We start from the raw sequence: 12,005 nt of genomic DNA on the forward strand, positions 1-12,005 counted from the left end.
CGAGAAAATCGAAACCCCGTAAGTTAGGGCACAATTCCTCGATATCTCAAAATGCATAACATTGCCTTATTTGGAAATTTTCATTCTTGAATAGTAGCGAATGCAATATTTAAACAACAAGTGTTATTTATTTAGGTTAAAATAAGGTGACTTATTGGATAAATACATTGGGGTTTAATTCGAGACAATGATATGGAATGAAGTATAGTGCGACATGGAACAATTATTCATGCATAAAATATTCCACAAGCGTATGGCAATAATATGAATACGAGTAAGCAAATTTACATACATGCAATAGCAATAGTTTCACAACATACATTATTTACATGCTGGAATTAGCTATGGAAGAACAATAAGGACATATATAATCTAAAAGGTGTGGAATCAATCGAAATAAATAAAACGTATGAACCATTTGAAAAAGATAGCAAATAAGCTTAAAAATAAATAATAGTAAAGAATGAATTTCTAAAACCAATAATGCATAAAACCATTTTTTTTAAAATATATATATATATATAAATTTTATAACAAATAATATAGACGGAAGTACATAAAGTTTAAAAATGGGTAATACGAAAAAGCTTATAATAAATAATACATATAATACTAGAAATAAATAAATAGAATAAAGAAATAAAAAAGGGTTCAAGATAACGAAATAATTTTAAATAAATAGTACATGCAACGATTTAAAAATAAAAATGGTACCCTAGAGTAAAAACGTATAAAGTTATAATAACTAATATGAACAAGGATCTTAATGTAAGGCAAAATAGTATAAATGACCCAAGACAGATCAAAAAAGGATTTAAAACAGTATGTAAAAGATTTAAGAATGAATATGCAAAATAATGGAATATAAAAAGAACAAATAATCTAATAAGAATGAAAATAAAATATGTTATATATGTATGCACTAAAATAATTAATATGTAAAAATTTAAAATAAATAAATATAAAACAATTCATTAAATAAAAAAGACAAATATACAAATCAAGTTTGAAACTAAATAAAATAATATCTAAATAAATTGCAAATGGGATATATAATAAAATATAATGAAGCAGTTTGAAATAAAAAGGGGAAATGATTAAATTAAAATCAAAATGAAAGAAAAGTACAAATTATAACAGAGAAGAGCCATGGACTATATCAAAACGCATTCAAAGTTGTGAGGACGAAATGGGACATTATCCCAAAACCCAAATGTGCTGCGTTTCACCAATCCAGGTCGGGGACCAAATCAATAATGAAGTAAAATAATTGAACGCTATTTGAAAAAAAAAAAGCAAATCAGGATCAAATCAAGGGCTAGGAAAGGGAGAGGGACCAAAGTGGGCAATTTCCCATTCAAGGGAGACACACGGACTCCTCTTACCCAAAACATTGCCGTTTTATTGCCTGATAAAAAAGGTCCTAATTTCATCTGTTCATTTTTAGCCCCAATATCCCCTTTTATTTTAAAAACAGAAAACGTTCCTTCTCCATCTCTCCCTCATTTTCTTCTCCTCTTAGCCTCCCCCATGGCCGGACATGGGTTCATCGGAAGGTGACTCCACGTTCGCTCCGCGAACGGCGACCGGTATCACACGAGGTGGGCTTCCCTTGTTTCTTCTCCGAACGGAGGTCGAAGACAGAGCCTTTGCGGCCCACCACAACGGAAGAGAAGAGGAAAGGCCCCGGTCGGTTCGTCGGAGCACCCCAAACAGTGAATCGGAGGTACCCTTTACTACTTTTCCTTTATTCTTGTTTCGTAAACGAAGAAATATATAAAAAAACAAAGAAAATCGAAGATTGAAACATCCAAAAAATATTCACCTTTCGAAAACTCTATTCCTTTTTTTGATTTTAGTGTGCGTGAAAAAAAAACTACAAGGAGAGATGTGGCTTTTAAAGCCGAAAAATACAAGATTCGTTTTTTGTGTTTTTATTCCATCTTGTTTGCTAATTTTTCTTCTTCGTTTCTTGTGTTTCGCGTGCTAGTTTCATCTTGCAGGTGTCAGACGCGTGGAAGGCCGGTGGTTGGTGCCCCAGGCGGTGATGGTGGTGCGCGTGATGGCCAAGGGCAGAGGGGAGTGGCGGCTGAAATCTTGGTGGGTAGGTTTTTTGCTGCTGAAAAATGTTTAGTTTGGTGGGCTAGGTGGGCTTTAGTGTTTTGTATTATTTGAGTCATTTAATTTTGGGTTTGGGCTATTCAATGTGGAAATTGGGCCTGCTGTTTTTTCTTTTTTCTTTTTTTGTAAAATGGACTTTGTTTTGGGACTTTTATATTTTGGAATTAATTTGGGTTTTTATTTCTTGTTGGCCAAGCCAAAATTGGCTATAACAGGAGGTAAGGGAGCCTAGGTTTTGTAACGAAATCTAAAAAAACAAAAAAGGGAAAACTCACTTTATCAATAAATAATACCCATATCCAGCCCAGAGGATGAATGAAAACCAATGGATAAACATATTACTTCAAGACAGAAGTTCCTTGAAAACAATATGTAAGACACACTTTCAACCGTAAAGCATGAGAAATCTTGTAGGAAAGAAAAGCAAGGAAAACCAAGCCAAGTTTGACAGTCCATACTCTAGACCTCAAACTCCATCCAGCCACATCCAACGTACCCCAATCTCCATACATTGACAAATTTTAGAGCATCGAAGGTGTTATGGAAAAAATTTGCTGTTTTGTTGGCAATGCACCAAACCTTTTAACTTTTTTCCCAGGTTTCTTGCAAGTAGGAAACCTGGCTATCCAAATCCTTCCCCTTTGGCAACTATACCCAGACATATTCTTCAAAGAAAACAACACTAGATCTGTTCTCATAACCTGGTGACAAACAGATACAAAGCTATGTGCTACAGTCAGCAAAAAGTAAAAACGAGGCAGACAATATGGAAGTTAGGAAATAATACCTCAAGCAGAGGAGGCCGACAATAAATTATCTAATTTGGCTTCTTGGAATATCTATTGAATCTTCCATCATAAAGTTTATTTTCAGTTGCCTTGGACGTAGATTTACTTCTATAGTTGACTTCCTCGACTTGCCTATTTACTTCTTGAAGTGGCACGCGATGCTTATTTTTCTTCGTGGAAGATTCACTTATATCAGTTGAAACTGACAAAGCTGGACAAGACATAGAGATCGCAGAAGAGCCCTGACGAAAACTTGTTGATTGAGGCTGCAATCCTGATCAATCATAAATTATGGGAGAATTTTATTAAGATTCAACAAAAAAGGAACTATCCCCTTGAATTGAGCAGTGTCATATTTAAGCATCCAGCATGCAGAATAAAATAGAACAACAAAATCATACCAAGAGCTGCCGCTTCTTGAAACTTTTCTCTCATGATTCTAACAAATTTGAATAAGCCATTTGTTCTGTTCAACTCATTAATCAACTCTCCGATGCCATTCAAGGGTGGATCGCAATCCAACACTTAAGATCATGAGAAGAAAAGAAATAAATAATAAGACCCGTTCAGAATATAGCCACCACATAAGGATATTACTTACAGGAGTAGGCATCATTTGCATGTCGAATGGTCAAACAATATTCTTGCTTTGGATTTTCTATATTCATATCATTGAATGTGAACTTCACTCCTAGAAAAAAAAAAACGGCCAGTCACAATAACAACAGAGGAATCAAAGGGAATCTAAGAGAAATTAGTACCCTACCAATGGAGGTATTATTTTTGTTCTGGTACTAGTAAGTACAATTACCAATTTGTTTTGGTTTACTGTATCAGATTTATCAATATTTTATATATATATATTTATAGTCTAATTTCTAGTGTCTTAATAAAATTTTATATATATATATGCAAATATTCCCCAATTACATATGTAAAAATATATTTTTATGCAAATATAAAATATAAAATAATTAATTTGGTCAATAACTTAATTTAATAATTATATATATTTTTAAATATAATTATAAAAATAAATAAAAATGGTTTAAAATATCAAAATCATGTATCAATTAGAACTGCGGCCTGAAAGGTATATGTAAATATCGGTCCAAATGGACCGAAACACAATAAAATTTTGTTTAAAACAAAATTTATACTAATTCGTCCTGGTTAAGACTAAAACCTACATGTCCGCCGGTATTAGTACTGGGACGATACCGAAAACCATGATTTTATATGTCAAGCAACAAAACTACCTCCCTTACCATGACCACCTTCGATCTGAAAACCAAGAACCCGATTGTACCATGAAATAGCTTCATGGATTTCACCATTTTCTTTGATTTCATGCCTCACCTTCTCAAATTTAGCCAAAGCTGTGGGTAATACCATAGAGAGAGAGAGAGAAAGAAAGCACAAAATAAGCAGTAAATTCGGAGAGTTGTTGCAATATATAGGTTATGGTAATAATTAAACAAATTTACAAGCAATTTAAAAGGACAACATCATTAATCCATTTATTCCAGTAAATTATAGCACAAGCAATACGTTTTCTGGTAATTGCTCTCTGCGGAGCAGGTTAATTGGACTATCTAAAGTGCATGATGATCCAAAATAACTGCATTAGCAGAGCTCCTCCTACCACAATTATTCCTTGACACTCATAGGTTGTACAGATTCAGACTACCAATAATTGCATAAGAAATCAGAGGCAAAAGAATCAAGACAATAAAATTGTACAAATACAGACTTCAGCAAAGAAGGGAGGGAAGAAAGCAGGTTCATCAACGAACGGAGACTTAGTAGTACGATAGCAATGCCAATATATCCACAGCAGCCTAAAGACCATGTGTCTTCACCAAGATCACAATGCATGATATGCATTATCCATTATAAAAGAACCCCCCCCCAAAAAAAAATATTCTCATAGCTATAGTCCCACATAACTAGCATAAAAGAATAACAATGACAAAGTGCGTCATGAAAGCTCTATAATTAGAATGTGAAATGCAAAACTATAGTTTTTGAACCATAAACATTAAACCATCGTACAAGAGTATACAATTACCTAGAGATTCTTGAGATATAATTGATTCGTACTCATCCCTCCTAGCTTTTTGTACTTGGACGGTTCTTTTAAATTCTTCTACTCTAGCTTTTATAGCAGATATTGAGTCCCTCGTAGCCATCTGCTTTGCCTCTTTACGGGTCTTCGCTATACAGCAACATGTTGAAAAAACATTTATAAACCATTTAAAAACCACCATTACTTCCGCTAAATTCAAATCCGAGAAACAAGGTGAAAATAGAAAAGCAATGATACCTGCTAAAACTTTGACAAGCTCATCTTCGGCTTCCCTTAAATTAGTTTTCAATTTTGCGAGTTTAACTGTGACATAGCATAACAAGACAATCCCCAATATTCAGATAAAAAGAAGAAACCATAAAACCAGAAGAAGTTAGATTAATGACCATGAGCTTGAGCAGCATCCTGCGCCAGGGCCTTGATGAAATGAAGAGAAGTGGGAAACAAGGCCGTAAAAGAATCTAGGTTCTGCTGATGGACCCGAACCTCTCTGTCGCAGATGGATCTCAGGGACTCCATTTTCGTCTTCGGAGATTGCGCTGTTTCGATCTCCATTTGCGAGAGGAGCATTTGATTTGAATGAAAGAAAAGGGGATCGATATTAGTTTTAGCCCGCCAATTTCTTTTTCCTTTATTTATTTATTTTATCTTGCTTGCTTTATCAATTGTTTTTTTTTTCCCCCTTTTTTGAAAGAGCCTTATCAATTGTTATACAGATGATTTAGCGACAAATTGATCAGTATGACTGAAAATATTCGTACTACGCCTTTGAGACAAGGACACGTGGTTCTTCAAATATTTTATTTAGCTATAGATTTTTTTATCAAAATAATTGCATTCTCTTGTAATTATAACAAATTTTAATTTTCTGTGTTTAGTTGATAGGATGTGATAATATCATAATTTTTTTATATTATATTTAGTAGTACAAATATGTTATGTTATTTTAATTTAAAAAAGTACATGATAATACAATTATTAATAAAAATAACAAAAAAAATAAAAATAAACATTATATGTAATTTTATTTAATTATTTTAGTGTACCATAATTGTTGAGTTGTTCCCTCTTTAACATTTACCATAGGCTCTTTATCATTATATGTCGGTCCTTAATTGAGTTTATCATCATCTGAATTCATATTATTAATATTATCAAGATCTCCTTCTTCTATTTATTCTTCGAAGTATGGATATTTTAATTTTACATATGAATGAAGTTATGAAGTATGCAATATGCTATTACGATCCAACCTTTTGATGTTATAATAAGGTGGTGTTCTTGACATGTGATATATTTTTTAGAACAATAAATATCCTCTCAACCGTATTTAAAATTATTGAATACCTCAAATTAAACAGTTTGTGAGCTATTTTTGATGCTCGTGCCTGGCTCCATTACCTCACAATATAGTGCGAGAAAATAAATTGTATTTGTATAATTAGCATCTGCTATATAATATTTAGGTTCACGGTGCTAATATGTCGTAATTTGATATGTTGAATTAGGCTTATTATGTCACTTAACAAGTTTGTTCTTAAGTAATTTAAGGGATATTTTATTAGTTTAGCTCAATTTGGATTTCCAATTTAATAAGTATAAATACCTCTTTTTATTCATTTTTTAGATCCAAATTGACTAATTGTGTCATTAAGGATCCTAACGTCTAATTGAGTGTTGTAGGTACTTAACGGTGGCCCAAACTCAAAATACATATAATTCAAGACTATATCATGGGTTAAGCTTAGTCCTATTTAAGGGTTTGGTTATCCACCTAAGCTCGAAAATCTATAGAAGGGTTTACGTAAAAAAATATTAGGCTTAAAAAGTGTTTTTGGACAAAAAAGATAGTCTCCTTTAAAATATAGGTCAAATTTGGGCTCAAACATTCAAAACCCAAGCTTAGTCCGACCTAACTCATTTTTATATGGTATGTAATTTATAACACATAAAAAATAAATCTGTAGTAATAAATAATATTATCATGTAAACATTAGAAAATTTAAGTTACATATATATAAAAATTTAAATAATGATAAAATATATAAAATCATTAAATATTAAACTAAAAGTAATATTAATATTTTCAAGAATTTAAAAATAATAATGGGCAAGACTAAAATGGGTTTAACTTACCTATTTACAAATATACGTAGATTTAGATAAAATTTTAAATTTTTATTTTGTGTTAGATCAGGTTCTAACACGTATAAAATATATTAATATTTAAATTTGACATGAATTTAATCTCAACTCATAAACACCTTTAATTAAGGCTATTTAATTTTAACAAAAGTGTTTTTGGCATCGAGGCATGCCGAATTCCTTTTACTAGTTAGGACTGCTATAAATTAAAATTTTTGGTCTGCTTGGGTTGGGTTCGGTACCTATATTTTTGGTCTCACAAAATTGAATGTTCACCGCATACCCTTAGGCCTTAGCTCAATGTTATGGATGAGTCCACCGAGTAACAAACTCCAACTTCTACCCGCCCATTTTCTACCACCGATTTTCCTCGGAAACAAACAGCCTACTTTCACGAGCGCGTTACTTAACTCAAACTTTTGAGTGTTTAGTTGACGAAAAAAGGTGATTTCAGAGCAATGATGATCCATACGTGTGTAGCTCTTCGTCCGTGTCGGCCTCCCTTGATTAGTTCATCTAAGTCGACCCTTCAACGCCCTCCGAACTGCAAATTCTCTGTTCGAAACTGTATCAGAGACCCAAACAACTCACAGAAGGTACTAACTTATTGCTTCTTCTTCTTTTCTTTCTTTTTTAACGCGTTTCATTGCAACTGGGTTTTGTTTGGTTTCTGCGAAATCTTAGGAAAAGGAAAATGTTGGAATCGTACAAAGGTGCCATTTTGGGTCAGGCTGGTGCAAAAATACTTTTCATTCTTTTTTGAGCTCATCTCTGCGTTTAGCATGAGGAAATTCAATCATTTTGATGAATTTTACTTGATTTCGGTAGTATGGTTCGTTCAATTGAATGTTTCCTAGCTTCACTTCATTGTTGTTGCTTTTGAGAATGAAATGTGGTTTCATGTATCGTAGAAAGTAAGGCAAAAGAATACTTTCTCAGTGATAAACCTAAACCTCTAAGCATCAGAGTAGCTTCTTTATGCATTGCTGAAATGCATAATCAATGATTGATCCTTAGAATGCTTGGCATAAACCTTGCAGTTAGTTTTGGAAGTTAAGGAGAAGCTTGAAAAGGAACATTATGATCTGCCAGTTGGAGAAAATGGAAGAGATGACGAAGACATGATTCTATGGTATCTTAAGGACAGAAGATTTTCTGTCGAAGAAGCTATTGCTAAGTTGACAAAAGCTATTGTATCCTTAACCTTTGCATTCCTACTCTTACAGCTCTAGAATTTTAACTTAGTGCAGTTAAATGATACATTTCTTTGGTTTTAAAATAATTAAAGTTAATGGAAGCTGATGGGAACCATTACTACTAGTGCATTCTTTTTCAGAAAAAAGAACCAACTTATCTGTTTGTTTGTTTCTTTTGGTCTAGACAGTTGAACCTCATTTTTCAATTGCAAGCTTTCTTGAAATAGAATGAAGAAAATGTTGAGAAGTGTAATTTTATTCTATACCTGAAACCCTTATCCAGTTTCCCTTAAAGCCCTTTTCTAGAGATGGCGTCAAGAATTTGGAGTTGCTGATTTATCTGAAGATACTGTGAAAAGTATAGCCAAGACTGGAAAAGCCTATGTGCATGACTTTCTTGATGTTAATGACAGACCAGTGCTCCTTGTGGTGGCATCCAAGCACCTTCCTGATGTAAGTTTCGAAGATCACTGCCTTGTGTACTTCTAGAGAAAAGAGAAAGAAAAGGTTTGCTTACATAAATATAGATGATTACCCCTGTTTATGGTGAGACATGACAACTATTTTCTATTTAGTCTGTACCACTGGATATGAGACCATTCTTAAAATAATTGATGCCCTAATTAGACCATAGACTGTATTGTTTTATCCCAAGGATCATGTTTTGTAGGAAATAAGTCAACTAGAATTTAATTTGAATTGTTATACTTCAAGTATGCTTCAGAGATTATTAAGCTTCCCACAAGAGTCATTATTGTCTTGGTCACAGGTGCATGATCCTCGTGACAATGAGAAATTATGTGTGTTTTTGATTGAGAAGGCATTGAGCAAGCTTCCAGCTGGGCAAGAACAAATACTTGGAATAGTTGATCTCCGGGGCTTTGGCACCAAAAATGCAGATCTCAGTTATTTAACTTTCTTGGTAATTTATAAATTAGTTGCAGAACATTGTTGGGAACTTGGTCATTGTATTTTTGTCCCTACCAATATATCAGCATGAAGCTGTAAATAAAGGTGTTTGGTTGGCTAGAGATAAAGAAAAAGAAGAGCATTGATGTTAATTTCTGAGTTTCTTAAATTGTTGTCTATATGTGTTTTCATGTAATAATATTCACCATTATTGAGGGAGAAGGAATAGATAGATAGTTTTGTATAATTGGATAGATAAGGTTGTGAAAGTCTTTATGCTGTTAGATTAACTAATATCACGTATGCTCAATTTATAAGTTTAGGTTATAGAAAAATATTATCAAGTAAAAAAAGTGACTTAATATTTCTTCATTTTGGCAGTTTGATGTATTTTACTATTACTATCCAAAGCGGTTGGGTGAAGTTCTCTTTGTGGAAGCTCCTTTCGTATTTCAGCCAATTTGGCAGCTGACAAAGCCCTTGTTAAAATCATACGCTTCTATGGTATGCATATTTATTATGAACTTGTATTGTTCAAGTTTAAGTTAATATTCTTTAGTTTCAAAAGCACTTTCATGCCTCAGAAACTATATTCATACTATGACCAAAAGATTTTGTTACATTTTGCTTATGGCTTGGCCAATATGGTGGGAAATCTCGGTAAGTACGAATACGATTATTTAGTAGAATAGGCGCTAACTTGTATGGTTAAAAGCTAAATTATATATGGTTGAAAATCTCAATATGTTTCTCGCCCTTATGGTCACCTGCAAGTGGCCTTCTCTCTGCTTGAAAATGACAAAATCCTTTAATCAAATATTTTTTATGATTCATAAGTTATTTCTTTGTTCTTCTTATGTTTATTTAACACTTTTTGTAACTCTTCTTCAATGGAATCTATTTTCTGTTTTTTTTTTTCTCCATTTGCTGATGTTTGAACCCTCTCTTTCTGCTTTACTTTTCACATTATGCTTGCTCTAAAGGTTGTAGTTTTTGATCTCCTTTCAAAACAATTGACAAGACCCTACTCAGTGTCAAAGTAAATCTAGATTACAGAGGATCAATTGTTAGTGTCTTATTCTTACTGATTTTATTTATCATCTGCCTGCTCATGGATCTTGTTTGGGTACTACTGTGTAGCATTTCTTTTCGTTGAGCAGGTATAGAGTCTTATCACCAAATAGCTCCTTAAACTCGACAAACTTAAACTCTGATATCTATTTATGCATCCTAGAGATGCATATTAATCTCTCTACTGCCGTAAGTCATCTAACCCATGCCATTCTGATAAAAGCAGAAGCAATTGCTTTTGTCAGTTTCTTCTTTGTATTGAGAATACTCAATATAATGGGCACTTAATTGTGACCTGTTGGAGGGAGGGGCTCCTCCAATCTGACTATGTGTGTGTGTTTGTTTTGTTTCAGATATAAGATATTAATGCCACATTTAATTGGCTAATAAATGAAGCTTGGAACTTATGTAAAATGTATTCTTGCCGCCTTTGATTTCATTTGTGTATTTTTCTGGGATAGCTTATATGGCCTTGTTTGTTTTGAAGGTGAAATTTTGCTCCGCGGAAACTGTCAGGAAGGAATACTTCACAGAAGAAACCTTACCAATCAGCTTTAGAGACTGAGGCCATTTACCTTACGTCCTTAAAATCTGGGTTGTTGGGTATGTTTATAATTTTTGGAAATTCAGGAATTCGAAATTGACTTTTTCAAGTTATAGAGGTCCGTCTATTGAAAAGAGTTACCATTTTTACTATATTACAAATTGATGACCCAACCTCCCGTAGCAGTGAATATAGCTTATGTTTCTTGCACCAATAGTTGCAGGATTTTCAAGTGTTGAACTCACTGTCAAGTTGTTGTGATGTACCAGAACTTGCAAAGATCAGAAAGGGGTTTGGAATGATCCTAGTTTGCTCTTTATGATATTGATGGATATTGATGAGTTCCCTACGTTAAAGAAGAACGGACCGTTCTCAAGTTAAAGAAATTGAAGCAGGTCAGGGTTCCTTTTATTTGTTTTTGCGTCTACGCACATTGATGTGTCTATAACCACAAATGATACCTCAAGAGACTGCGACACTACAAACTCATGGATTCGCACTTTTTACTGCTCTCGTGTTAACTTCAGTTTTGTCAAATTTAATCCTTTTGTTGCATTCACAACAACAATAGATTTGTATTAAAATTTAGCTGGATATAGAAATTCAGAATTGAAGGCAAGGCCCAACTGTTTCCGATCAAGAAATATAATTCTCAGGATATAATTCCTTTTATCTCAGATACAACAATCCAGCCATTGAATTGCTTTAAACCAAAGAATAATTTTAGGAAGTGATTCTTAAATGATATAAGCCTCAACTTAACAATCTATTTATAGCATATGAATCTAATTAAAAGATTTTCTCAATACCCGTGAGCCCATGACTTCGGATGTACCAATGACCCACTTCCCACCCGAAAAGACATAAATGTTTCGGTAATGATATTCCCTAAGCGTGTCTTATCATCCATAAAACCAAAGATTTTAGACAAGTTGAATCCGACTAATTGGTTGGATTAGTTTGTTTGTTTTGATTAAATAATTAATTAAAAGTAAAAAATTTGATTCAATTAATTTTTTGTTTGGCTTAATCATTTTATTAATTTTAGGTTAATCAATTTAATGATTTCTTTTCGAATCGATGTTCCAATCGATTCTCGACTCAATCAATCTTATTCAAACATAATTGCATAAAACTTTGAA

At 33.1% G+C, this 12,005-nt stretch overlaps 3 protein-coding genes across 14 annotated transcripts; 2 read left to right on the forward strand and 1 right to left on the reverse strand.

Moving 5' to 3' along the window:
* The first annotated feature begins 1,410 nt into the window (after positions 1 to 1,410).
* LOC121206229 (uncharacterized) lies at positions 1,411 to 2,275 on the forward strand. The gene is made up of 2 exons (XM_041076906.1): positions 1,411 to 1,726; positions 1,991 to 2,275. The coding sequence occupies exons 1-2, from the start codon at positions 1,541 to 1,543 to the stop codon at positions 2,132 to 2,134; spliced, it is 330 nt and encodes a 109-aa protein (XP_040932840.1). The 5' UTR covers positions 1,411 to 1,540; the 3' UTR covers positions 2,135 to 2,275.
* On the reverse strand, positions 1,956 to 5,675 carry LOC107933598 (kinetochore protein SPC25 homolog). 3 transcript variants are annotated; one of them, XM_016865856.2, is made up of 8 exons: positions 5,385 to 5,674; positions 5,236 to 5,301; positions 4,981 to 5,127; positions 4,178 to 4,288; positions 3,511 to 3,600; positions 3,311 to 3,433; positions 2,909 to 3,183; positions 1,956 to 2,822 (listed from the first exon to the last, which is right to left on the reverse strand). In XM_016865856.2, the coding sequence occupies exons 1-7, from the start codon at positions 5,566 to 5,568 to the stop codon at positions 2,939 to 2,941; spliced, it is 966 nt and encodes a 321-aa protein (XP_016721345.1). In that variant the 5' UTR covers positions 5,569 to 5,674; the 3' UTR covers positions 1,956 to 2,822; positions 2,909 to 2,938. The 3 variants fall into 3 exon arrangements, with proteins under 3 accessions (XP_016721345.1, XP_016721344.1, XP_016721346.1); XM_016865857.2 differs by having other exon boundaries at positions 2,434 to 2,844; positions 5,385 to 5,672; XM_016865855.2 differs by having other exon boundaries at positions 1,956 to 3,183; positions 5,385 to 5,675.
* Positions 5,676 to 7,310: 1,635 nt separating this feature from the next.
* Positions 7,311 to 11,540, forward strand: LOC107933604 (CRAL-TRIO domain-containing protein C3H8.02). 10 transcript variants are annotated; one of them, XM_016865866.2, is made up of 7 exons: positions 7,311 to 7,739; positions 8,184 to 8,336; positions 8,646 to 8,792; positions 9,109 to 9,261; positions 9,630 to 9,752; positions 10,807 to 10,922; positions 11,081 to 11,540. In XM_016865866.2, exons 1-6 carry the CDS (start codon positions 7,602 to 7,604, stop codon positions 10,882 to 10,884), a joined length of 792 nt encoding a protein of 263 aa, XP_016721355.1. In that variant the 5' UTR covers positions 7,311 to 7,601; the 3' UTR covers positions 10,885 to 10,922; positions 11,081 to 11,540. The 10 variants fall into 10 exon arrangements, 8 of the variants coding, with proteins under 8 accessions (XP_016721355.1, XP_016721354.1, XP_040932844.1 ...); XM_016865865.2 differs by having other exon boundaries at positions 7,361 to 7,739; positions 11,133 to 11,540; XR_001693672.2 differs by having other exon boundaries at positions 7,381 to 7,739; positions 10,807 to 10,981.
* The last annotated feature ends 465 nt before the right edge of the window (positions 11,541 to 12,005 follow it).

Source organism: Gossypium hirsutum, chromosome A09 (genome assembly GCF_007990345.1).
Source record: "Gossypium hirsutum isolate 1008001.06 chromosome A09, Gossypium_hirsutum_v2.1, whole genome shotgun sequence".
In the NCBI taxonomy this organism is placed as follows: Eukaryota; Viridiplantae; Streptophyta; class Magnoliopsida; order Malvales; family Malvaceae; genus Gossypium; species Gossypium hirsutum.

Excerpts from the sequence above, each read along its gene's own strand:
- LOC121206229 (XM_041076906.1), top strand. The coding sequence starts at position 1,541 with ATGGGTTCATCGGAAGGTGACTCCACGTTCGCTCCGCGAACGGCGACC. Across the intron at positions 1,727-1,990 it reads CCCCAAACAGTGAATCGGAG|TTTCATCTTGCAGGTGTCAG; the intron begins GTACCCTTTACT and ends TTCGCGTGCTAG.
- LOC107933604 (XM_016865866.2), top strand. The coding sequence starts at position 7,602 with ATGATGATCCATACGTGTGTAGCTCTTCGTCCGTGTCGGCCTCCCTTG. Across the intron at positions 7,740-8,183 it reads ACCCAAACAACTCACAGAAG|TTAGTTTTGGAAGTTAAGGA; the intron begins GTACTAACTTAT and ends TAAACCTTGCAG. Across the intron at positions 9,262-9,629 it reads TCAGTTATTTAACTTTCTTG|TTTGATGTATTTTACTATTA; the intron begins GTAATTTATAAA and ends TCATTTTGGCAG.
- LOC107933598 (XM_016865855.2), bottom strand. The coding sequence starts at position 5,568 with ATGCTCCTCTCGCAAATGGAGATCGAAACAGCGCAATCTCCGAAGACG. Across the intron at positions 5,128-5,235 it reads GCTTGTCAAAGTTTTAGCAG|CGAAGACCCGTAAAGAGGCA; the intron begins GTATCATTGCTT and ends GTTGCTGTATAG. Across the intron at positions 3,184-3,310 it reads TCAAGAAGCGGCAGCTCTTG|GATTGCAGCCTCAATCAACA; the intron begins GTATGATTTTGT and ends ATGATTGATCAG.